Raw genomic sequence first — 25,856 nt, forward strand, 5'->3', positions numbered from 1 at the left:
CTGGGTACTGGACTGTTTGAGGGCTGATACCTCTTGCCCTCTTGCCTGTCCCTTTCACTCTGTTTTGGATTTCCAGGTTCTGCCTTTGGGAGGGAAGGGTTGGATGGATATCCTTTCTCAGCACTGTGTGTACTGGGGATTATGGTGGGGGGCAGCTCCTTTCACCTCCTCCTCTGGTCCTTCAGGCCAGACTTTGCCCCTTCACAGCATAGAAGTGTTTTATGTTTTAGGGGTTCTATACTAAGGTGGCTACCAGGAATCTGAACAGTGTAGAGATGTGGGGGGGGGGTCTTAAAATGCCTCTCCAATGTGTATTCCCCACAGAGTTCAAACCACCAGCCAACTCAACACCAGAACCCCCAGCTCTATCAGAGAACACATTATTTTTCCTCACCCTTCCCCACCCCTCCAGTCAGATCCCCAGGGCTCTGGGGTAGACAGTCCTGGACCAAGGAGGCAGCTGACCCCAGGCATCAGGGGCGGTAAGGAACCATAGTGCAGATTCATCGTTTTCACAGCCTTCCTACGGTAATGCCTATCTAATCCTTTAGGTCATAGGTCAGAAAGGAAAGCCCATTCCATAGTTAAGACATCTGTCCTCGATCACTGGGATAGAGTAGCTGAGAGGATTTGTGGAATTAAGTGACAAGTTCAGCAATATTATTATTTAACCATAGAAATGATGGCAGTAGATGTTTTCTTGGCATTTCCACTTTACAGGTGAGCAAACTGAGGCCAAGAGGCAGTTTCCTAGGAACCATTCATTTCTTAGACTAGCTACAACTCCAAACCCAGCTCTACCCTACAGCTCACCCCTGTCGCAGTAACTGGCAGAGGTTAGAGGGCTGCTTGGTCTTTGACATGCTGGTGACCAGCAGTGAGGGGTGCCTGTGAGGGCATTCTACTTGCAGACTGACCTAATCCCATTGAGTCCTGAGCCCTTGGGGCCCAGCCCTAGGGTGGGCACCTCCTAGACAACTAATCACCTGACTTTTCCAGGACCGCATTCTGCTGCTGAGGACACCAAGGTATATAGATGGACAGTGACTTACCAGTGCTCCTGAGGCAGGAACCCAGGCTGGGGCTCTGAGTGTGCTCCCCTCCATGCCTGGGGCCTGGTTAGGATCCCAGAAGCACTGACTTTCCTGCAGATGCTGCCCACTGCCTGGTCACAGGGTCTGAGTCTGTATCACCAACAAACTGGAAGCCAGTTCTTCTTAGGGGTCCTGGTATTTCTGCCATGCAGGGTGTTGGTGACTGAACAAACCTGGGAGGAATCCCAGAGTCAAGAGACCATGACACAGAGGCCACTGGAGGTCAGTTGTGTGATGCTTAGGGCCTCATTAGACCAGGAAGGGTGCAGGAATCAGAGATCCATTTCGTGACCCTCCTCCCCTCTAGTGTGCCCAAATCTTTCTTTTCCTTACCTTGATTTTTATGAGGGCAGGGAGGAAGGGCCTCTTAGGGTCACTCCTGTTATCATCCGAGAATGGAGACCAGGGATTACACCTGGCTGCCCAGCAGCCCCAGGAAGTCTGGTTTGGCCTCACATCCTTTGGCTAGGCTGGTGTAGTCCCTAGGACAGGACAGTCTAGGACTGAGCTGCCAGAGCTTTGTGGCTTCTTGGGTGCCTGGGTCTTTCCCACTGGCATCCATCCATCTGGGCATCTCTTTCCTCCTTTCCTTAGGCCCTCCTGTCTCAGGTATGGACAACACTGGACAGGAAGGAACTAACTTGGTCAGGTGAGGGGTAATGGTGATTGGGAAGGAGGCTTGACTATCTCTTCACTCTCTGCCTCTCTCCACCTGAGCTGCCTGGTAGGATTGTGAATTTGACATTCAAAGCATTGGAGATTTGAGGGGTCTAATGTTTGCTATGCAGTGGTCCCCAGTTTCTGAATTCCCAAAAATCTAGGTTCCCCGGGTCCCTCAAAGCTTGGAGTTGGGGTGGGTCACCTGAGTTGAAGCTGAGCCTTGTGCTACACTGTGGCCAAGTTGTCATTAGACTGAGGCCTACAGTTTTGTGAGCTATGCTGTGACTCTGATGTCCCTTGGCCTCCAGTCTTATGCAACTATACATGATCTGATGCTTTCATTTCCAGAAATCAGCAAAGCTGGCCTTGAGACCCTGTGGTAGCAGAAGGGACAGTTGTCTTGTGATGGGGAACTACAAGGGACTAGATCCACTACATTCACCGAGGAGAAGCCTCATGGACTCCTGGGTACAGTTGCAGGGGCACCCAGGGAGATTGGGGGCTGGCTGGATTATAGAGCAAGGTCAAGGGTCACACTGTGGACATCAGAGACATTGTGAGATATGGCTCAACAGACCCAGCTCAAGCCTTGAAAGATGAGGGCCAGGCTGAAGGACCCTACAGTGAGGGGTTGATAGGCAGAGGCTTGGGTCAGGGCAGCTGAAGGGATGTGCTGCCATGCTCTTGGGCACAGGAGGCTGGGCCTTGGCCAGTGGCCTTGGATTCTTAACATACCTCTCCCAGCTCTTTCCAGGGTCCAGTGGGGGGCGGGGGGCTACTCCTGCAGAAGGAGACAGAGGGAGTCTTGCGGGGCATGACTGCTTTCCCCAGAAGATCCCCTGGCTGACTGCGTCCTTTTGGAGTTGGGGCATACTTCTAGCCCTTCCTGTGCCACCACCTCTGTAGGGACTCTGTGCTATTAGGCTCAGCATTTGGTATCGTAGGGGCTGGGATAGGTAGGGCTCTGCTCTGTGTCTCTGGATATGTGAGCTAGGTCAGGCTTTTACCCATCTGAGCACCCCCAACCCCCTTACTATCTCTTCAGTGGGGACCGTCAGTGGATTGCTATATATATATTTTTTTTTCTTTCTTTTTTTGGTCTTTTTGAGACAGTCTCCCTGTATCCCCAGCTGGCCTGGAACTCACTATGTAGACCAGGCTGGTTTTGAACTCACAGAGACTCTCCTGCCTCTGCCTCCCGAGTGCTAGGATTAAAGGTGTGCACCACCACACCTGGCTTTATTTTTTTTTAAATACTTTATTATTTTTATTTTATGTGTTATGAGTGTATTGCCCATATGTATGTAAGTACAGCCATGTTGTACAATGCCCGTGGAGGTCAGAAGAAGGTGCCAGGTTTCCTTGGAACTGGAGTTACAGATGGTTGTTAGTCACCATGTGGGTGCTGGGAATCAAACCCAGGTCCTCTGCAAGAGTAACCAGTGCTCTTAACTGCTGAGCCATCTCTCCAGGCACATTTTTTTTCAGTTTTTCAGGTCAGGTCTTACTTTGTAGCCCTTGCTGAACTAGCGATATATAGACAAGGCTGGCCTTGAACTCACAGAAATCTGCCTGCTTCTGTCTCCCAAGTGCAGGGATTAAAGGTGTGTGCCACCACAACCTACTATTTTGTGGTTTTATAACTAAGAAGCGACAATTTTTCCCAGAGACCACCCTGTACCTGACAGGGAGAAAGGAGGAACCCCGTTGAGTCATGGGCAGCATAAGGGGTCTGAGCCAGCACTAACCCTGTGTGTGGGCTCTTCAGAAGTGTTTATCAGGCTATCCAGCAGGATATGGCTGAGGCAGCCTGAGTTGGGAAGAAGGGTTGGGGCCCAACTACAGAGGGCCCCAGGGAGCCTTAGAACCTTAAGTCTGGGGAGGCTTCTAGACTTCTGCCTTGAACGTCATAGCAACTTTGCCCAACTCCCTCTCTACCATCTCTTACCAGGTGGCTTCTGTCCTTAGTCCAGTCATCTGCAGATCCTGTCCTACCTACCCTTCCTACCTCTGTATTTGGGAAGTACTTATGTCCCAGAGGCTGAGGCAGGATGATTGTTATAAGTTCAAGGCCAGCCTAGGCTACATAATCAGACCATTCTTCAAAAAACCAAAAACAAACTGACCAAACAAAGAAAAGAAAGTGAAAAAAAAAATTCCATGGTACAGAAGATTGAGAAAACAGCCTCAGAGAGCACTTATGCGTTCCTTGGGGGCTGTGGAGATGGCTCAGTCATGGTGCACAGTCATGAGGACCAGAGTTTAGATTTCCAGCACCCACGTAACAAGTTGGGCACAATGCTGCACATCTGTAACCCCAGCGCTGGGAAGGTGGAGGGAAGTGTATCCCTGGCACTCACTGTCAGCCAGTCTAGTCAATTTGATGAGCTCTGTGTTCAGTGAGTGATCCTGTCTTGAAAAATAAGGTGGAGAATGATTGAGAAGACATCTGATGTTGGCCTCTGGCCTCTACACACGCACACACACACACACACACACACACACACACACACGTACGTACACACACACGTACACACACACACAAGGAAAAAAAAAAGGGAATTCCCAAGTCCCATGGTAGTAGGAATACTGGTCTGCTGCCTGTCACTGAATGACTGAATGCTTTGTGCACTTCCTCCCCTCCCGCCATCTATGACCTCCCATTGTCTGAACAGTAACGATAAGTGTTCATGGCCTTCCAGGTCCTGCTCAGCCCACACTTGCCTTCCCTCTTCCTTTTCTGCCTGCCCTGTGTCTTCCCTGGACCTGCCCATCTCCACACTCATTCTTCCTCACAAGGGCCTGCGAAGCCCTTGGTTCAGTTCTTTCTTCGTTGTTACTTTGGGTGAGTTACTTGACCTTCCTGAGGCTCAGTTTACTCCTCTGTGAAGAGGGCTATACCACCAGCTTTCTAGGTTGTGAGGATTGTGAGGTAGTGCATACAACATGCTAGGGGGTGCCTGGTGAACCGTGTACACTCACTCAGCCCAGGTTCTGAGTGCTCTAAGCAGGAAGGCTGATGAGGGATGGGATAGGATGCCCTCTCTGGCCTTGTTAGGCAAGGGCCAGTGAGGGAGACTGAGCAAGGAGTCTTCCTGACTGTTGTCTGGTTGTAGAGTTGGGGAAACTGAGGTCATACATTGCATTGGAGGCCAAAGCCTGTGGGGCTGGTTCCCATCTTCCTGTCTCCCTTCTATTCCCAGCCCCCGTTAAGCCATCCAGCCATCTAGTCCTCTTCAACACAACAACATCCACGCTCAGCAGCAAGGGATCTACTGATCTTCCAGCCTCTCCATTCCAGAGGCCTTCTAGGGGCAGGGCAGGTTTGAGTCCTTATTTCCTGGGGTCATTGGCACTGGGTGCCGAGAGCCCACTGAGTTTCCTCTTCATGGGCAGGAGATCCAGGCTGGTCAGCTCTCCCTTCCTCAACCAACCAGAGCTGGCCTTCATTCCCTGGGTTGTATAGTGAGGGTCCTGTCACATGGGCAATGGTGACCCTGGTCTGTCCCCACCTGCTGCCAGTACCCTGTGGTCAGCCCTGTGTTCTCCCGCCCACCTGTGGTCGGTCAGTGGCTTCCTGTTTCTGCCCCATTTAGTTGCTCACAGCCCCCTGCGGAGGGAGTGGGGGCAGCGGAGGCAGCGGTCACAGAAGAGGATCTTTCTGGAGCTGATCTGTGGTACCTGGAGCCTTTTGCTTGCCCAGCATGTGCCCCCTGTGGCAGCAGGAAGTCCCAGTCCCCGGAAAGCACTGCTGTGACAGGGGCAGGGGCCATGCCAGGGCCCAGTAGAACTGGGTCCAACTCTTAGTGGTACTAGGGCTTCTTCATGTGTGTGCTGGTGGGGAGGACCTGAGCTGAGGGCCTTGGGGGTAGAGAAGAGGGCTTAGGCTGGGGCTATGCTGGGTCAAGGTGAGGGGACCAGTTCCATGTGGCATCGTGTTGGCACAGTGGTATGCTGGGTATGCTGGCTGTGGGGAGGGAAAGGTAGGAGGCAGGGACAGGGACAGGGCAGGGTCAAGGTACAAGAAGCCAAGGGCCGAGACGGGTGCTCTGGTAGAGGCCTTAGCCAGCTTGTGTGAAGCCGTGGGTTCCATCACCAGCAAAAACAGAAGTGTAGGCAAAGGCTGAGGGGAACATGAGTCAGAAACATGCCTGTGAGGAATGGTTTGGGGTAGGGAGTGAGAGAGTGGGTCCATTTAGGGAGTTCATGATGGAGCCAGAGTGGGACAGTTTGTAACACTTTGTCATAAGGTCTAAAACCAGCTCTTTCACTTTCAGCTTCCTTGATTTGCAAGTGAGGGACCAGAGAGTCACACCTTGCTCCCTCTGTGATCTCCTTCTTGGGTGGGGCCTAGGCACGAGGGGGCTCTGGATGAAGATTGAGACTATGGCGGGTCAGACACTGTCCTGGAGGACAAGCCATGGGACCCTAAAGTCTGGTGTTCACTAATGGGCTTCTTTTCTTCCCTGTGGAGGCCAAGCAGTCCCAGCCTCACTGTGCTGGTGCCTGGGAGGGAAGCCTTATTTGATTAGCTGTGTCTGAGACCCTCAGGATGGTGAGGTGGAGCAGGAGCGACTGTGGGCCTTGTCCATGCCAGATGGCTCAGGACAGTAGCAATTTCATTTATGATTGTTCCTTTAGTGAGATAATATATCACTAAAACACACACACACGCACACACACACACATACACGTCTGTGATGGCATACTTCTGTAATTCCCACCCTCAGGAGGCAGAGGCAGGAGAACTGCATTGCTGCAAGTTCGAGGCCAGTCTGGCAAACAGTGAATTCCATGCCAGCAAAGGTTATACAGGGAGACCTGTCTCAAAATAACAACAAAAATCTATATTTGTTATATTTAAAATCACTTTAAATTTGGTACTAGAAAACAAGCTGTCATAAACTAAATTTTCCCTCTCCTTTTGTGTTTTTATGTTTTTAAACTATTTATTTATTTTTATTATTGCGTGTGTATACATGATGTTTGTGTGGGTGGGTACACATGCCACAAGGCTCATATGGAAATCAGAGGACAGCTTTATGGATTCAGTTCTCTCTTTCCATTTTTATGTGGGTTCTGGGTTACCAGGTTTGCTCAGCAAGCACTTTTACTTACTGAGCCATCCGACTGGCCCATTGTTTGTTTGTTTGAGACAGGGTCTCTCTGTAGCCTTAGCTGGCCTGGAACTTGCTATGTAGACCAGGTTGGCCTTGATCTCACAGAGATCTGCTGCCTCTGCCTCCTGAATGCTAGGATTAAAGGCGTGTGCAACCAGGGCTAGCTGTTTCTTACTTTTTAAAAGAATTAATTTTGGAGTGTGTGTGTGTGTGTGTGTGTGTGTGTGTGTGTGTGTGTGTCCATGCTCGTGTATGTGAATGTAGGGCTGGGTGTGGTGGCACAAATCTTTAGTCCCAGCACTCGGGAGGTAGAGTCAGGCAGGTCTCTATGAGTTAGAGGTTAGCCTGGTCTACACACTGAGTTCCAGGCCAGCCATAGTGAGACCCTGCATAGTGCTGCATAATGAGACCCTGTCTGAAAAAGCAGTCATACAGAAAACAAATCCCACCAATACACACGTGTACACCTACACTCAGAAATGGGAATGGGAGTTAGAGCTAGGTCTGAAATTATGACCAGGGATTGTCTACTGTCCTTTAGCCTTTAGTGTCCCCTGGTCATTAATAAAACTGTGGCTTAGCATTTTATTAGGATAAGGCTGTAAGAAAGTTGTGAAAATATTGTTCTTCTCACCAAGTCCTCTGTGTATGGATTGTCCACTGGAGGAGGTGGTAAAAGTCAGGAGAGAGAGGACTTGTACCCAGCCTGTCCTCTGTCCACTTAGCTGTATATCCTGGTGTCGAGTCCTGCAAGCATCTTTTTCATCCAACACCAAGGGCTGGTCCACTCAGAACCAGTCACAGCCTTGAGACTGGGGACAGGAAGTGACTGCCTTAGGCACAGAGGAGTGAGCAGAAGATAAAAGACTGGCCTCTGGTACACATGAAGTGATGTGTCAGTCATCTGGGTTCTGGGCTCTGTGGGGCAGGGACAGAGAGCCCTACTTTATAGAGGGGAAAACTGGTCTAGGATAGAATGGGACATGCCAGGGCTTCACTTGAGCAGTGGCAGAGCCAGGCTGGCCTCATACCTCAGGTGGAATTGGAGCCCAGGCCTGGGGCCTAGGGACCTACTGCCAGGCCTCCAACCTTTCATTCACCCAGGCCTAGGAAGCGCACCAGCACTCAGGACCTCCAGAAGATAGGTCCTACCCCAGATAGGATGGACAGGATGCTTTGGAGCCAGGGAGAATCAATGGGGCATGCGCACTGGGTAGGAGTAGTGCCAGAAGTATAGTAGGCCTTCACGAAACCTACCTGCCACAGCTTCCAGTCCCTAAGTGTCAGGAAATACTCTTGGCTCAGGGGTCCATCAGCAGTGCTGTGTCCCACCTACCTTGCACTTGCTGTCTTGGCTCAGAGGGAGCTGGCTTGGGAGGGTGGGGGTCACTTCTGTACCCTTTTAGCTGGGAGCCCAGCCCCCACCTAGTTCCTCATAGCTACAGGAAGTGTCTCCAAGGCTTCTTGCCCACTAGCCGGAGAGCTCAGAGTCCTGTGGATGTCCAGAGGTGCAGCTGGTGCCTAGGAGGGTGGCCTTGCCTCAGGTACCATCTGTCTGCTGGGACAAGCATGGGTGGGGCAGGGTTTTGGGCATGTTGGGGCATAGGGGCAGCTGTGCCCGGCTCTTGGGCAGTTGTGTGCACTTGAATTGTTGGGAGCATGAAGCCTGCAGGTTAGTGGCAGGAGGGCAGCCGTGTTGTGTGGCTGCTGGGTGGAGAGGCAGGCTGAGGTGCACATTTGTGGTGCTGTGGGTGTGGTTGTAGACCCAGGTGGTTGTGTGGTTGTGGTTCCTGTGTGAAGAACTCGGAAGGGTTTCCCAAGGTATGGGTGCTGGGCTCTCAGCCTAGTTGTCTGGTCTTGGAAACCTGGGGTCATGGGGCTGTGGGGCAGGGGTTGGACTATGCAGAGGGGCAGGAAGGGACAACTGAGACCTCAGCTGGGCCTTGGCTTGCTTTCCCTCCCACTTTTTCCAGGGCTGGGTCTCCTCTTGAACTTGGAGTAGAATCATGTTCGTAGGGGATGCAACTTGGGAGGCTGAGTGGCCATGGGGCCTCCTGAGGGTAGGGGCAGTGAGGACCTTTTAGGCTGTCCTAGTTGCCTGACTCACTCATGCAAATCAGAATGCAAAGAAGGCAAGGGGAAGCCTCTAGAGAGGGGCACACCCATAGGACCAGCAGGCTCTACAGGTGACTGGGCATCTGCTTCCCAAGCCACTGGGTGACCTATCATCCTGCCCCACTGGACTGTCCCATCTCTGGAGTACTTGGTCCTTTCCTGTGTGACCCTGGGCTTTGCACATTCAGTTCCCTTTGCATGGAACAGTGTCTTTCCTTTCTCCACCCAGCAGCCTTCTACGGGTGCTGTGAGGCCCAGGGCGGCAGGAGCCTTCTGGAAGCTTTCCTGCTTGGTTCACAGAGGCAGTCTATCCTCTGAAGGCCCCATGGGCTGCTGCAGAGGATTTGGGCAAGTGTCTACCTCATGCATGTGACATGGAGTGGACTAGACACCCCAGGCTTTGGGATTGTTGTGAGGACTAAGGGAACGGAGGTGGGAATCTGGCAGGGGCAGGGCCCACAGTGGCACTTGGGAGGGGAAAAGAAGCTTGAGTGTGTCTGACGCCAGGCAAGGCTCTGGGTTATCTTGTTGGATTGGTGAAGTTGGTGTCACTAGTCAGTAGTGGATACCATTGCCAAGAAAGGGCTATCAGGCTTGGACAGAAAAGGGGCAGTGAGTTCAAACTCTGGAGTTGGGTTGAAAAGATCATTAAAAGGGTTAAAGTTTTGGCTACAGCAAGAGAGTTGAGCCAGACCCCAGGAAGAACTGGCTGGTAAGGATTAGAGATTTTAGATGATCTTTTCCTCTGAACTGGGACTTAATGCCAGGCCTTGAGCTCTGGAAGGCAGGGGGATAAGAAGAGATGCAAACTCAGACCATGTTGGTTGTTTGATGCAGGTGGACCCTCACAAACAACTACTAAGGAGGGTGGGCAGAAGCAGGACTGAGTGGCATGTCCTCTGAGCCTAGGAGACCGAGGAGCAGTCACAGAGGACTTTCTGGAAATGGTGGCCTGGAGAGGGGTCAGGGTGATTGGTATACTCATTGTCAGCTGGCAGTTTCAGGCCTCCCCTATACCAGGCTGGTGCTGTTGTAGGAAATGACACAAAAGGAGTTGGGATTGCGGTTGGCTCAGCCCTATTAGGCTTTGGGTATGTCACTGAGCATTTAGGCAAGTCACTTCCTCCCTGTGGTGTTTGTTTCTTCATCTGTAAGTGGCAGGACTGGACTTTAGTAAATGACAGGCCAAGGAGCCCTTTGAGGGCACAGGGAACCCCACCAGGACTTTGGGCTGGGAGGGACCATGGCAGTTGGCAGGCCCAGCTGAGCGATACTGGAGGGAGAAACAGAGGTGGGATGTGGCTGGCTGGGCAAACCTGACTGAGTTTTGCTGGGACAGACCACCCCACCACCACCTATGACTGTGCTGTTGCAACACAATGCCCCTTCTACTAGTGGGTGAGGGCAGAGCTAAGTACACAACTTAAGGAGGTGCCTAAGAGCTCAACTAGCAAGATTCAACTAGCAAGATTGCTATTTAAAAAGTTAAAACTAGGGGTGGAGAGATGGCTCAGCTGTTAAGAGCACTGGCTGCTCTTGGAGAGGACCTGGGTTCAGTTCACAGCACCCACATGGTGGCTACCATCTGTAATTTTGATTCCAGGGGATCTGACACCCTCTTCTGGCCTCTGCAGGCATTATACACACATGGTGCACTTAAGTACATGCAGGCAAAACTCTCATACACATGGGGCTGGAGAGATGGCTTAGCAGTTAAGAGCACTGGCTGTTCTTGGAGAGGACCTGGATTCAAATCCCAGTACCCACATGGTGGCTACCAACCATCTATAACTCCAGTTCCAGGAGATCCAGTGCCCTCTTCTGTCCTCCACAGACATTGCATAACATGGGTTCATTTACATACATGCAAACAATGTACTCATACACATAAAATAAAAATAAATAAAAAATTAAAAAAGTAATAAAACCTCATACACATAAAAACAAATAAGCTGAGTGTGGTAATGCTTGACTTTAATCCTAACACTTGAGAGGCAGAGGCAAGTGGATCTCTTTGAGATGGAGGCCAGCCTGGTTTATATATAACAAGTTGCAAGCCAGCTGGAGCTATAGGGAGACCCTGTCTCAAAAAGTCAAAATAAGGGGCTGGAGAGATGGCTCATTGGTTAAGGACACTTGTTCTTCCAGAGGACTTGGGTTCAATTCCCAGCACCTACATGGTGGCCAAGAACTGTCCATAACTCTAGTTCCAGGGTTTCTGATAGCTTCTTCTGGCCCCTACAGGCATTACACGCACATGGTGCACTTACATGCAAGCAAGACACTCATACACTTAAAAAAATAATAAGTTAAATAATTTAGAAAATAAAAAATCACATAAAAAATCCATGACGAACAAAATATAAAATACCACGATTTTTACTAAAGAAAGAATGGTATTGCCCAGATGCTCTGGCCTCAGCAGTGACTTCCACAGACTTCAGTGTGGAATGGCCACCTCCAGGAAGCCACCCCGATCCAGCCTGGTGAGGTCCCTGGGCTGTGTTCTCTGGTGGGTGGTGCCCAGCCTGAGGTTCCTGGGGCCATCTAGGTCATACTTCTAGTTTCTTGAATAGCAGTCCCCAAGACTGTCAGCACTGAGCCGCTGGGTCTCTGACCTTGGCCAGCGTCCTTTAGCACAGGAATAGGAACTTGAGAGAGGCCAGGCTGTTCTCAGGGAGAGCAGTGGGTTCCTGTTTCCCAGCCCTTTCCAGCAGCAAGGTGGGCCATCACTGTTCCTCTCATGTTTTACCTCAGCCACCTGCCTGTCCTCAGCAGGCTCTTCTTCACATTTGCTCTAGTTTCTAGGGGTAGTGAGCAGCATGGTTAGGAATGGAAAGCTGCCCTGCTCATTAGACAGTGCAAAGAGCAGGCTGGGAGATGGCTCAGTGGTTAAAGCACCTGCTGTACAAGCTTGATGACCTGAGTTCAGATCCCTAGAGCCAAGATGAAAAGCCAGTTGCATGGGCTGGCAAGATGGCTGAGCAAGTAAAGGTGTCTGCTGCCAAGCCTGATGACCCGAGTTCAATCCCTGGGATCCACATGGTAGAAGGAGAAAACCAGCTCCTGCCAGTTGTTCTCTCTCTTTCCAGTGCACATGTCTGTATTGCTGTGCTCCTACTAGAAGATGGGAGGTGGAGACAAGAGACTCCAGAAGTTTGTGGAGGGTAGGCAAAAGCAGTGCTAAGCTGTAACCTGGTGTACACAGTGGTAAGTGATGAGATACCCTGTCTCAAACAAGGTGATGGGTAAGCATACATGCCCAAGGTTGCCCTCTGACCTCCACAGGCACATCTTAGCATGTACATGCCTATGGTCACATGCATACACATATAACACCACACACATATACATACAAGTGCAAGAGCTGACATGGTGGCACAGTCTGTCATCCCAACACTCAGGAGCCTGAGGCAAGATGATGAATTCAAGGCCAGCTTCAGCTATATAGCAAGTTTGTGGAGAGCCTGGCTACATGAGACCCTGTCTCAAACAAAACAAAACAAGAAATAAATATAAGCTGGGCGCGGCAGTGTGTGCTCTTAATTCCAGCTCTCGGGGGACAGAGGCAAGCAGTCTGAATGAGACTGAGGCCCACCTGGTTCTACAAAGTGAGTTCCAGGCCAACTGTGGCTATAGGGAAATCCTGTCTCAAAAAGACTGGGGAGGGGGGGAGCAGAAAGGAATATGGTTCAAGCCACAGATGCATTGCAGTTTGCTAGTAGGCACATTCAGAAAGGAAGGAAGGTGGGCTGGGTACGTATGTAGTTCAGTGATAGAGGACTTGCCTAGCATGTGCAAGGCCCTGGGTTTGACCCCAGTACAAAAAAACCAATAAGAACAATGGATTTTAATGATTTATTTATTCATTTATATGAGTATGACTATTTTGCTAGCATGTACATACAACACATATGTGCCTAGTGCCCAAGACCAGAAGAGGGTGTCAAATCTCCTGGAACTGGAGTTACAGATGATTGTTAGCCACCATGTAGGTGCTGGGACCTGAACTTGAATCCTGCAAGAGCAGCCAGTGCTTTTAACTGGCTGAGCCATCTAGAGAGATGCTGAGCCATCTCTCTAGCCCCTATTTTAAATTTTTATTGTATTCATTTTTTTAATTTTAATTTTTTTGAGTCAGGGTCTTGTATAGCCCAGGCTAGCGTCAAACTCACTATGTACCCAAGGCTGTCCTTGAACTCCTGATCCTTCTCTTTCTGCCACCTGGCTGCAATTTGTTTTAATAGTGTGTGTGTGCATATATATATATATATATATATTTTTTTTTTTTTTTATTTTTTTTTTGGTCTTTTGGAGACAGGGTTTCCCTGTAACCCCAGCTGACATGGAACTCACTATTTAGTTCAGGCTGGTCTTGAATTCACAGAGATCAGCCTGCCTCTTGTTTTAATAGTATTTTAGGGGCTGGGGAGATGGCTCAGCAGTTAAGAGCAGTGACTGCTCTTTCAGAGGACCTGCGTTCAATTCCCAGCACCCACATGGCGGCTATGAACTGTCCTTAACTCCAGTTCCAGGGGAATCCGAAACCCTCTTCTGACCTCCATGGCATTGCACAACACGGGTGCACTCACATATATGCAGGCAATATACTCATACACACAAAGTAAAAATAATAAATAAAATATTTAAAAAATAGTATTTTGAATCTCAATAGCCCCAATATTATCATTCCTCATGTAATCAATAGGAAGAGATCGAAATATTTTATCCTTTTTTTGTACTGCTTCAAAAATCCCCTAAGTTCAGAATCTAGTGCATTTCATTGGCGGGGCAGGGGCGGGGGGGGACAACACTGTGTCACATGTTTAAAAGCCATGTATGGCTGTGCCAGCAACTGTATTTGACAGGGCAGATCTAGGCTACATTTAGATTGTGCCTTACTAGTTGTGTGTCTTTAAGCAAGTTATTCAACTTCTCTATGCTATAGTTTATTCATCTTAAAATCAGTATAAATTGGAGGCTGGAGAGATGGCTCAGGAGTTAAGAGCACTGGCTGCTCTTGCAGAGGACCCAGGTTTGTGTCCCAGTACCCACATAGTGGCTAACAACTGTCTCCTCCAGTTTCAGGGGCTCTGATACCCTCTTCTGGCTTCCACAGCATTGTATATGACACAGGTGCACTTACATGCAGGGAAAACACTCATATACATAAAATAAAAATGAATAAAAAGTTTAAAAAAATCAGCATAAGTTATTTGCATATTTTAGGTCATGGTGAGTATTAAATGAATTGATATAAGTAGTGCTGAGGGGTGGCTAGAGTGGTGACTTAGTGATTAAGAGCACTGGCCACTCTTGCAGAGGACTTAGGTTTCAGTTCCCAGCACCCACATGGGGGCTAGCAGCTGTACATAACTTCAGTTCCAGGCGATCCAACACCCTTTTCTGGTCTTTGTGGGCACTGCATGCATGTGGTGCATTTACATGCATGCAGGCAAAACACACATGTGTAATAAAAAAAGTGCGTGTGTGTGTGTTATTATGCCACCGGGCATAATAAGCAGTTTGTCTTTTTTTTTGTCTTTTTGAGACAGGGTCTCCTTGTAGCCCCAGCTGCCCTGGAACTCATTATGTAGACCAGGCTGGCCTTGAACTCATGAAGATCCGCCTGCCTCTGTCTCCCGAGTGCTGGGATTAACCACGCCCGGCAGCAGTTTGTCTTTTTAAAATACTCATTTGAGTCCCTTTGATAGTTCAGTTGGTAGAACGGAGGACTGTAAAATACTCATTTGAGTAGTCCTGCCATTTTTGCCAACACTTTCATCCAAAGTACCAATTACTTTAAATTAAAACAAACAAACAAACAAAAACTTTAAAATCACATCCCTGGGGCTGGGAAGATCGCCTGTCTATAGGGCTTGCTGCTCAAACATGAGGACCCACGTTCGATCCCTCCCTAAGAAGCTGGACATGGTGGTGTGCACTTAGAGACAGAGACAGGAGGAGCCTTAGTGTTCTCTGGCCAGCCAGCCTAGCCTATTAGTGAGCCCCAGGTCCCAGTGAGAGACTCTGCCTCAGAAAGTAAGATGGGTGGCTCCTGAGACATGACACTTTAGTTTGACCTCTGGCCTCCACACACACGTGCATATTCTTAACGCCAGCACCCTCAGATGCGTGCATCCACACTTACACCCACAGACACATATTCACACAAAGTACTTTGCTTTTTGTGGGAGGTATTGTTTTGTCTGCTTTTTGAGGTAGGGGGTCTTACTATGTAGCCCAGGCTGGCTGGTACTTGCTGTATAGTCCAGGGTGGCCTCAGATTCATGGTAATGCTGCCTCAGCTTTCCAAATGCTAGGACTCTAGGCATGTACCACTGGTTCTGTTTCCTGTTTTAACCCTGCCCTAAGCAATGAAAGTTGTAGAATCTACTTAACCATAAATAAATAATTGTGAGAGCTCCTAAAACCATTGTAGAGAGCCCAGGAGTTACTGGGTTACCTCTGTCCTGGTGGCAGGGGATCTGACTTTGCTTTGGGTCCTACGGAGGTAGCTTGTCCATTACATTGAGCCCACTGTGCCCCATCCCTCGGAGCCTGGGTCATCTGAGTACCAGGGTCATGGACCTGTCTGCAAGCCTGCTCTCTCCTTTCCTGGAAACCCCTCTTGGCTCACTTTCCTTGGCCCTTGGAGTCTTATGCCCCTGCTTCAGTTGCCCTACCTCTGCCCCCAGCCTACTCGGTGGTTCCTAGGCTTAGTGGAAAAGGGTCCTGTGTCTCCTGTCAGAAAAACACCTTGTCCAAGGAAATGCATCCTGCCTCCCTGACTCACTAGTCTCTTTGCAGACTGCCCTTCAGGCATTCCTACCACTGAGGTCCCAGCTCAGGGGAGCCCCCTTGGCACCTGCAGGCCATACCTCTAGCAGGTTGCCCTTCCCTCCTTGGAAGGACTTCCTGGGGATCTGACTCACTGCCAACTTCCCAATGCCTTGGCGCCTCCTCTCTCCCTACTCTCTCTCTACCTCTTCCCATCCATCCTATCTTCCCCTTTCTTTGGTTTGCCCCATCTCCTCTCTTCCTCTTTTCCCCCTTTCCTGCCTCTTCTTCCTCCTTTCCTGGCATCGCTTACCTGATGGACTTTCTCCCTCTCTGTCCCTGCAGCTTCCACCTCAGAGTGCCATGTGGCGCCCTTGGGAATAACTGCAACCTCCTGGGAGGACCAGGTGTCCTTAGCAGCCCAGCAGGTGAGTAGGGAGCTGGGACTTTGGGGTGGGAGCTTCATGGGGGCTGAGACCTGGGGTCCCATATTCTGTTTGGGGAGCTGGAGTTGAGAGAATGAAGCTTGAGAACTTGGTTAAGGCCTTCCCAAGGAGGAGGACAACGCAGGACCCCAGACTGGATTGCAGGGTGCCAACCTGATTTGTGTCCCCTACTTGCTGGCTGGGTTTTGGTCTCTTTTTCATTTCCAAGCACTGTTTATAGTGATTACATGCTCTCTCTTTCTCTTTTTTATATTTACGTGTGTGTGTGTGTGTGTGTGTGTGTGTGTGTGTGTGTGTATGTATGTGTGAGTGTGTACAACACACAAGTGGAAGTCAGGAGTCTGTCTCTCCTTCCATCCTGTGGGTTCTGGGGATTGAACTCAGGTTGTCAGACTTGGTAGCAAGAACCTTTACCCACTGAGCCATCTTGCCAGCTCCACATTCTCCTTTAAATCACATTTATTTGGAGCCAGCAGGGGTAAGAAGTATTACAAAATTAAAAAGAAGGATCTAGCAACTCGTCTTTCCAGCTCCCCTTTCTCCCCAAAGACAGCCTCTTGTTTATCCACCTGGAGGTATGAGTGTTCATGAAACTTCTTTTTCTTTAATTCAGATGTTTCTATAACAGGGTTTTGTATCTTGCTTTTCCACATCTCTAACATCAGCATGTATAAACTTCAGAGCCTAACCTAATTCCAGCTGGTATTTCAGTTGGGAAATTCCCTTCAAGTTCTAGTTCAATGTTAGAAGAACTTCTTTGTACTGTTGAGAGCCTCTGTATTCCAGAATACTGAATGCATTTGTTTCTATATTACTACTGCTCTTTAAAATTCACATGCTACAAAATTTAGGTGATAAACTATGTAAAATGAAACTTCTTCCTCTATGCTGAGGTAGATTTCCAGGTAAGTTGAATTTCACTGAAGGCCATTCTAGGATCTAAAGAGGGGCTCGAACAATGTGTTTTGTGAATTTTCCAAAAATAACTTATTCTTGTATTGTTTTTCCCACAAAAGATCACCTCAATTCTATAAGCTTCCAGCTCTGTGACCCCGGTTTCTGTCCCCCTCAGCTTCAGCTTCCCTCCTCTGAGGAGAGTTCCCTACTGTGGCCTTGCCTTCTGTCCCTGTCGCCCCTGAGGCATTTAACCTTGTATACACACTGGCCCTTTCTCCCTTGGCTGTGTGTAGGTTTTTCTTGTAGGAAAAGGCTGAATGCTACACCCTGCTCTGAACATTTTCTTACTCACCAGACTCTTGGCGGCCAGTGTGGAAGGAACTTCTTCCTTATCACAGCCACTCTGTATTATATTGCGTGACTATCCCATAATTTCATCATCCATTCCTCGAGTGATGAACGTTTTGGTTATTTCCATCTTCTGTTAGTACACCTGTGTACCAGTGCAGTGACTGATAACCTATAGACAAGGCTTTGGATGGATGCCAGCAACAAACACTGCAGGAGAAATGCCAAAGGGCAGGAGCAGAGGGCTCTCTTCTAGTGAGAATGACATTGTCCTCCCTAGAGGCACCCCTGCGGGCCAGGGAGGGGGTGCCCCACCCTATGACCAGTTTTCAGTCTTTTTATCTTTAGCAGGGTGACCGGTGGAAGGTAGTAGCTTACCTTTGTACCTCATTGAGTTCCTTCTTATATAGATTTAAAGACTGTGTATGCTCTCCTTCCTCTGAACTTCACTGTACCCCCCCACCTCATTTTATGTCAGGGTCTCAAGTAATCCAGGCTGACCTTGAACTTGATATGTAGGCTAGGCTAGCCTCCAACCAACTCTTAGTCCTTCCTCAGCCTCCTGAGTTCTGGAATTACAGGTGTGCACTGTCTAGCCTACATAGCTAATTTTCTATTTCCAAGCGCTCTTTAACCTTTGGGAAGTGAGTGGGGTTGGTTGGAGATAGCCCCTAGGCTGTCAGGTTCTTCTCACGTGGCTTATGATGGTTTCCTACTATGCAGAGTAGCTTGTTTTATTTTATTTTAATTTTATTTTTTGTATATAAGTGTGTTGCCTGCATGCATATAAGTGCACCTGTGTATGCAGTGCCCACAGATGTCAGAGGAGGCCATCAGATTTCCCTGGAACTGGAGTTACAGACTGTCGTTGGCTGCCATATGGGTGCTGGGAATCAAAACCGGTCCTCTGCAAAAGCAGCCAGTGCTTTTAACTGCTGAGCCATCTCTCCAGCCCCAAGTAGCTTAATTTTTATGAACTATCACTTGACATGTGGTGTTAGGGACACATTCTGGAAAAAAATGTTGTGGGGAGGTAGTGGCTAGGGATATGGCTCAGTTGGTAGAGTTCCTGTCTAGCATACACAAAGTTCTGGGTTCAGTACTCAGCACTGCATGAACTGGATGTGGTCACACATGCCTGTAATTGGGAGGTGGAGGCAGAAATATATGAAGGTCAAGGTCATTTCCAGCTGCATACTGAATTTGAAGCCAGCCTGGGCTACATGAGGCAGCACTATCTCAAAAAAAAAAAAAAAATAAGAGACAATACTTTTATGACATCTGTCTAGAACATAGGGGTCTTTTATTTGCACAGGTCTTTTTTGTTTTGTTTTGCCTTTTTGAGACAGGGTCTCCCTGTAGACCCAGCTGGCCTGGAACTCGCAATGTAGACCAAGCTGGCCTAGAACTCACAAAAAAGATCCGCCTGCCTCTACCTCCCAAGTGCTGGGGTTAAAGGTGTGCACCACCATGCCTGGCATTGTACAGGTCTTTTTTAAAAAAAAAATTAATTATTATTTTTTATGTGTCTGAGTGTTATGCCTGCGTGTATGTAAGTTAACCCATGTTGTGCAATGCCCAAGGAGGTTAGAAGATGGTGTTGGATCCCCTGGAACTGGAGTTACAGACAGTTGTTAGCCACCATGTGGGTGCTGGGAATTGAACCTGGGTCCTCTGTAGGAGCAGCCAGTATTCTTAACTGCTAAGCCATCTCTCTAGCCCTGTACAGGTCTTTTTTTAATCCCTCAGTAACACCTGAGACTTTTCATCATGATTTTCTGCCTAACTGAGTTCTTTCCTTTTGTGAGAAAGTTATTTAACCCTTACTGAGTCCTTCTGTTCCTCTCTCTCTTCTCCCTCTTGCTGTTGATCAGCCCATCAAATGATCTACTACTGACAGTTGCCTCTTCAGTGCTGCAGGAATATTCCAGTGCCTTTGCCCTTTGGATCTGTCACCTTTTCCCATCATCCTTAGATTCTAATCAGGCCAGGCAGGAGCTCCATGGGATTCTTCATTATCTAGTGCCAGGCTGTTTTAGTGAATGAATGAACAAATGTCCTTTCTCTGCCTTGGTAGTATGACAGGCCAGGATGTTGAGGCTATGTGATAGGAGTTGTCTCACCTTCTGGAACATTCTGCCTTTATTTTTTTTGAGACAGGATCTTCCTATAGTCCCAGCTGGCCTGGAACTCGCTATGTAGACCACGCTGGCTTCAATTTTACAGAGATCCACCTGCCTCTGCCCATGAGTGCTGGGATTAAAGGCGTATACCACCATGTCCACTTTTTAAAAAAAAAGATTTATTTTATTTTAAATTATGTGTACTTATTGTGTGTGGGTATGTACACACAGTGCCCATGGAAGCCAGAGGAGGGCATTGAACCCCTGGAACTGGAGTTACAGGTGGTTGTGAGCTGCCTGATGTGGGTGCTGGGAACCAAACTTGGGTCCTCTGCAAGAGCAAAGCACTCTTAACTGCTGGGCCATCTTTCTAGCTCCTTTCTTCAAGGACAGAGAGAGGAGATGGGGTGTAAAGAGTGACCAGCAATGGTGCCCTTTGATCCAGTATACATGTGCTCACTGAGCTGAGAGACCTGGCCCTTATCTGGGGACAGGTGGCTCAGAAGGATTAGGCCCTAGCCTGGGTCTTGAGGGCAGCAAAGATGGGATGTCTTACCCAGCAGCAGCCATGCCATTTGTCAGTCTCATAGCAGTAGCTGAGGCTGTGAGTGGGGGGTGGGGGTGCCCACCTTGGTAGTTGTGTAGAATGTGTTAGAGGAACCATGAGCTAGATTCTAAGACCACAGGGACCCACAAAGGGAAGAGGCAGCCATGTATTCAGATCTGGCAGTACTCAGCCTTGTCTGGCACATGGGCACAGGATGGAAGCTAAAGAATAGAGGCTAGCCAGGCGTGGTGGCGCACACCTGTAGTCCCAGCACTTGGGAGGCAGAGACAGGTGGATCTCTGTGAGTTCAAGGCCAGCCTGGTCTACATAGCGAGTTCCAGGACAGCTGGGGCTACAAGGAGACCCTGTCTCAAAAAGACAAAAAAAAAAAAAAAAAAAAAAAAAAAAAAAAGACTAGAGGTTAGTGGTGCATCCTTGTAATCCCAGTACTTAGGAAGCTGAGGCAGGAGGACTGCTACAAGTTTGAGTCTCGCCTGGGTTACATAGTGAGTTTAAGGCTCGTTCAGGGCCAGGGCCGAAGAGCCAGATAGTGAAACCCCATCTCAAAAAACCAAAACTACGATCAACAGAATAGAGATCGAATCTATGGCATGAAGGGGGTCTGGGGATTTCAGATGTCAACATTCAAGGTTTTCATCTTTGGGGATTATGGTTTCTGAGATTTTAAAATCTTAGATGTTTTGATCTTGGAAATTCAGCATTTGGAATTATGACATCCAGGCTTGTGACAGGACCAGCACAGAAGAGCTGTGGCTCTTGGTTTACTGTGCCTCCAGCCTGTAACCCTCTATTCCAGGTCTGAGCCTGGCCCTGGGTCTCTGCTGGCAGGAGCCATGGCCGAGAGCACAGATGAGGCACTATCTGTGGCTGAGTGGCTGAGGGCGCTGCACCTGGAGCAGTATACAGTGCTCTTTGAGCAGCACGGGCTGGTGTGGGCCACTGAGTGCCAAGGCCTCAGTGATGCCCGCCTAATGGACATGGGCATGCTCCTCCCTGGCCACCGCCGCCGCATCTTGGCTGGCCTGCACCGTGCCCACGCATCCCCAGCTCCTGTGCCTCGACCTGCCCCACGGCCTGTGCCCATGAAGCGACACATCTTCCGTTCATTGCCTGTGCCCGCCACTCCACCTGAGCCACAGCCAACAGCTAGAGAGGAAGAAGGGCCACCTGTTGCCCCACCCATCCCACCACGACGGAGCTGCCTCCCGCCTACTTGCTTTGGCACCTCATCTACGGCTGCCCCAGACCCTGTTCTGCCCCCACTGCCCGCCAAGCGACACTTGGTAGAACTGAGTGTCCCACATGTCCCACCAGTCCCACCTCGTACAGGTCCTCCCTACCCACTGGTAAGGTAAGTGACACCACCACTGATGGGTGGAGGATTCTAGAGAGTAGATGGGACCAGGACTGGACAATGACTAACCATTGTTGGGGGCAGGCTCAGAGATGAGGGAGCGGGCACAGAGCCAGGCCAGGGCGGAGTGAGATGCAGTATGGGCCTGAGGGTGGTCAGGCTCAAGGATGCCTGGATATGAGCAGAGAGGGCAGGGGAGCCACAATGGCCCCCAGGTTTCCTTCCCAAGTAGCTGGTTGGGCAGTGGTACCATCACTGAGGGTGGCTCAGTAATGATGGGGGACGTGGCTTGTGTGAGGTGCTATGGGAGATCAGGAGATGTTCTGTCACACCATTCTCCTCACACTGTACTTGACAAATGTCACCAAATCCCAGGACATCTCTGAGGTCTCTGCCTGCTTACCCCCCCCCCCGCCCCTTCAGAATTCCTTCCTCCTGTCCCTGGTTCCTGTCTTCCTTCCATGGACATTCCATGTATTCTTCCTCTCTTTCTGCTGTTTGCTTGGATGCCAGCCAGAGGGAGCACCTACAGACAGGGCAGCTGTTTGTTCAGGGGTAATGGGAATCCATTGACTTCTTGAAGAGATGTGCGGAGAGAGGTCTCTTGTCCTTGTCACTGCTAGATGGTATGGAGGGATTTTGTTGGTCCCTACAGCAGGTCTTCTGAGGAGGCAGGTTATGTTCTGGTTAAAGCTGGGAAACTGAGACTCAGGGCATGGAAAGGAGCACTGGCTGGGTCCATGCAGGTAGATACTGAGGGGGCTTCTGTGGAGAAGGTCTGAGATGATCTCCCTACCCAGAGAGGAGCATTGAGCCTTGCAGGTCAAGCAGTGCCTGAGGTCTTGAAATTCAACAGATGGAGCACAAAAAGGTGTCCCAGCCTAAACTGGCAATTCCTGGTGCTGCTGTGCCCTCTAGTGGCCATCCTCTTGCATGCATGAGTGGTATTTATTTGAGAGGGATGATGGAGTTGTGAGATTTGAGAGCTGGAGTTGACAGAGTACCCTGAGCTCACCACTTCAATCCCTTCTCTACTTCTCCCCAATTCATGTAACCTTTTGTAGATGTTCTGGGAAGGGAGAGGCCTTTAGAAGAGACTGGTAGGAAGAGTGCAGCTGGGATAGGATTCTAGGCTATAGACCAAGACGTAAGCAAGTCAGGAAAAAGCAAGAATGGGTCCTGCCCTCTGCTGCCTGGGCCTGATGCCCTACTTGGGGCCCTGTGTGATCCTCCTGACACTCATCTGTGTTCAGGGGACTTGTAAGGTAGAAGGAAAGTTCTGTCCATAGCCCTGGGCCTTAGGGAACAAAGCTTCACTCTCAGAGCCACATTTTGAGCATAGGTACTTGGTCAACATCTGGGGGAGCTAGGCCCCTAAGGTACAACATCTGGCCCATGTACAGGACTCCAATTCCACTTTGTGTAGAAATAATTTGTGGAAAATTACAGTAGTCCCTTAGTAGCCACAGGGGCATTGGTTCTAGGGTCTGATCATAACATGTTATAGTATTTTCAAGAACCTGTGTGTATCTCCCCATGTTTTTAATTTATTTCCTGTGGTGCAGGGATTAAACCCAGAGCCTTGCACATGCTAAGAGCACACTACCATTGATTACATCCCTAGCTCCCTCCCATCTGTAGGTTAAGTTACAGCACTGAATACAATGTAAGTTCTGTGCAAATCACTAATTCTTTAGGGAATTCTTTAGGGAATTCTTTAGGGAATTCTTTAGGGAATAATGAAAAGGAAGAAAATCTGCATGTATTCAATATAGATGTGGGTTTGTTTCAAATATTTTGGTCGGCAGTTTATTGAATCTATGGGTGTAGAGGCACAGGTGCCTTCTCTGATCCTCATGCTTTGGGACTGGGTGCCAGGACTAGTTTCTTGTGCCTTGGGATGTAGCACTAGGAGTTGTGGGCATCTGCAGTGCTCAACTCACGAGTATAAAAAGTCTTTAAAGCACAGAGGTTAAAAACAGAAGATGGAACTTCACAAGTTTGTCCTAGGATAAGACCAGGCCCTGTGCTGATTCGCTCTCTCTCCTTCCCACAATGTCCTGGCTCCTTGGTGTATGGTGGAAGATTGCTCTGCTCCCTTACAGCCAGCTCCTGACAAAACCTTCCTGCTCATGCTGCATTGTACCTCTCAGTCTTGAGGCCTTTCACATAAGATCATGAGGTAACTGAGAGAGACTTTCTGCCTGTCTCCAGGCCTGTCTCCATGTGTTATACTTCATCCACTGGACCCCAAAAAGACCACCGAGGACCCAACACACCAAAATGCAAAAGCAAGGGTTTATGGTTTATTCGGGCTTAAGCTCGGGCTCTCAGACCTCACCAATCCAGCGGATCCGTGCTGAGAGCCTGGAGTAAGGGAGAGTGTAGTCTTATAAGTTTTAGACAAAGGGAGGAGGGGGATTCTGAAGTTATATTTTTGGTTGGATTAAGAAGCCCGCGCGCGCCAACATAATTTTGAACTGATTGGACATATAGAGTCCAGATCTGGAGGTTTTCCATTGGTGGGTGCTGTTCTCAGGGTTGTGGAATGTGCTGACTGTCACCTGTGGGGTCAGGAGTCTCCTTATAGGGCAGTTTTGTGTCCGGGCTTGCCTAATCTATAGTTTCTTAGAGGGGAGGAGGAGGGAGCAGCAAGGGGGGGAGGGTCAGGGCATGTTTAAAGCAGTAAGCTATGAAGGCAATTAGTGGGGGCTCTGAGGAGGGTCTCAGGGTCCTACACATGCTCCCTCATGGAACTGAGGGCTTGTCATGAATGCATGTGTGAGGGCATGCCTGGGCCAGTTTGTGTGTTTGTACTTTTTTTTTTGAGACAGTCTCAATGTCTAACTCTGGCTGGCCTGGAACTTGCTATTCAGACCAGGCTGTCCTTGAACTCATGGAGATCCACCTGCCTCTGCCTTCTGAGCACTGGTATTAAAGGTGTGCACCACCACACTCGCTGTATGTGTACCCTTATGTACAGATGTCCATATGTACATTTGGCTAGCTGTCAGGGTGGCAGCATGTCTGTGTACTTGTGTATTTATGCAGGTTCTGGGGATGGCCGCACCTGACCTAATAGGTAAGGGGTACAGGGATCTACAATTTCAGGCAATAGGACCTCATTAGAGCTGAATATACAACATGTATGGGCCCATGGGTACTGCTGCTATGGGAACATTGGTAATAGTGTACAGATGCTGTTTGGGTGGTAAATTGGCATATGTATTATTTGTGTATTGTCAAGTGTGAGTCATTGTGCACATATGTGTGTGCGTATCCTGCCAAGAGTGTGAGCCCATTAGAATGTCAGCTCTCCTAGGGCCATAGGATCTTTGTCAGTTTTGTTTACTGTTGAGTCCCCAACTTCTGTCAAGGGGTGCCAATAGGCCCCTCTCTACTTGTGTGGTTGAGTGCTTCCAGGAGTGTTCACAATGCAGGTGGCAAACTTGGATGCACATAGGGGATGTGCAGCACCTAAGGAGGCCTCAGCCCACACTGTAGAGCTAAAGTTTCCTGAGCTCACCACCCCAAGTCCTTCTTCCCAATTCATGTCGTCCCAGATGTCTCGGGAAGGAGAGGCCTTCAGAGGAGGCAGGTGGGAAGCATGAAGCTAGGATAAGATCCAAGGCCACAGACCCAGGCATAAGCAAACCAGAAAACAAGCAAGAATGGGCTCCCTTCTTCCTGCCTGGCCCTGTTGAGGGCTCTCAGAGCCAGGCTCACATTTGGCCTGGGAGGACCCCACTTCACCTCCACTTCTGTGACATAACCCAGTTTTTAAGCCTGTGGCAGTGACCTTGCAGAGGAGTCCAGGACTTGTGGGGAAACTTGCCCCAAGTCACCCAACAGGAAAGGGAAAATCAGCATTCAGACCCTGCCTCCTGGCCTTGCCCCTGTCTACTCAGCTTAAGGTGACAGAGACAGAAAAACTCACAGAACTTGCTTCTCTGGGTTGCATAGATCGAGGGTCCCGGAGTCAGTCCATATAGCCCCTTCTAACTTGCTTCCTCCTCTGATACTTGAATGCCTAGAGATACTTGGAGAAAAGGAAGTATTTGCCTAGCGTGGGCAGCTACTGACCGGAGTCACGCTGCAAGGTCTTCCTCCTGAGCCCCAAGTGCTTTGCAGCCCAGCCAATCCCTGATCTTTCTGAAGGCTGATCACTGGTTGCTGGGGTAGAACCTGATCCCTTCAGAGAGTCTGTTTCCCAGCCTCTTTGAGCTTCCTCCAGCAGGTGGGAAGGGGGAGAGACCACCACAATGGGTAGCCAGAATCAAGGCTTCTTGGGCATCCACCCTGTAAAGCTTGGGGACCAGCAGCTCGGTGTCCCATTGTAGCTTAGACTGTG

The 25,856-nt window shown here is 49.4% G+C and overlaps 1 protein-coding gene across 7 annotated transcripts in view; it reads left to right on the forward strand.

Moving 5' to 3' along the window:
* The window catches only part of Arap1 (ArfGAP with RhoGAP domain, ankyrin repeat and PH domain 1), a 61,524-nt gene that overhangs the window by 2,132 nt on the left and 33,536 nt on the right, over positions 1-25,856 (forward strand). For 4 of the 7 annotated variants that reach the window (XM_029555900.1, XM_008852733.3, XM_029555903.1 and 1 more), the window contains exons 2-4: positions 12,082-12,199; positions 16,115-16,197; positions 20,948-21,502. In XM_029555900.1, the coding sequence (XP_029411760.1) occupies positions 20,985-21,502 (518 nt within the window). In that variant the 5' untranslated portion in view covers positions 12,082-12,199; positions 16,115-16,197; positions 20,948-20,984. Of the gene's footprint in view, positions 1-12,081; positions 12,200-16,114; positions 16,198-20,947; positions 21,503-25,856 lie in introns of those variants that run through there. The other 3 variants (XM_029555902.1, XM_008852735.3, XM_029555905.1) reach the window with 2 other exon arrangements.

The sequence above is a fragment of the Nannospalax galili genome, unplaced genomic scaffold, assembly GCF_000622305.1.
Source record: "Nannospalax galili isolate Female #2095 unplaced genomic scaffold, S.galili_v1.0 scaffold686, whole genome shotgun sequence".
NCBI lineage: Eukaryota > Metazoa > Chordata > Mammalia > Rodentia > Spalacidae > Nannospalax > Nannospalax galili.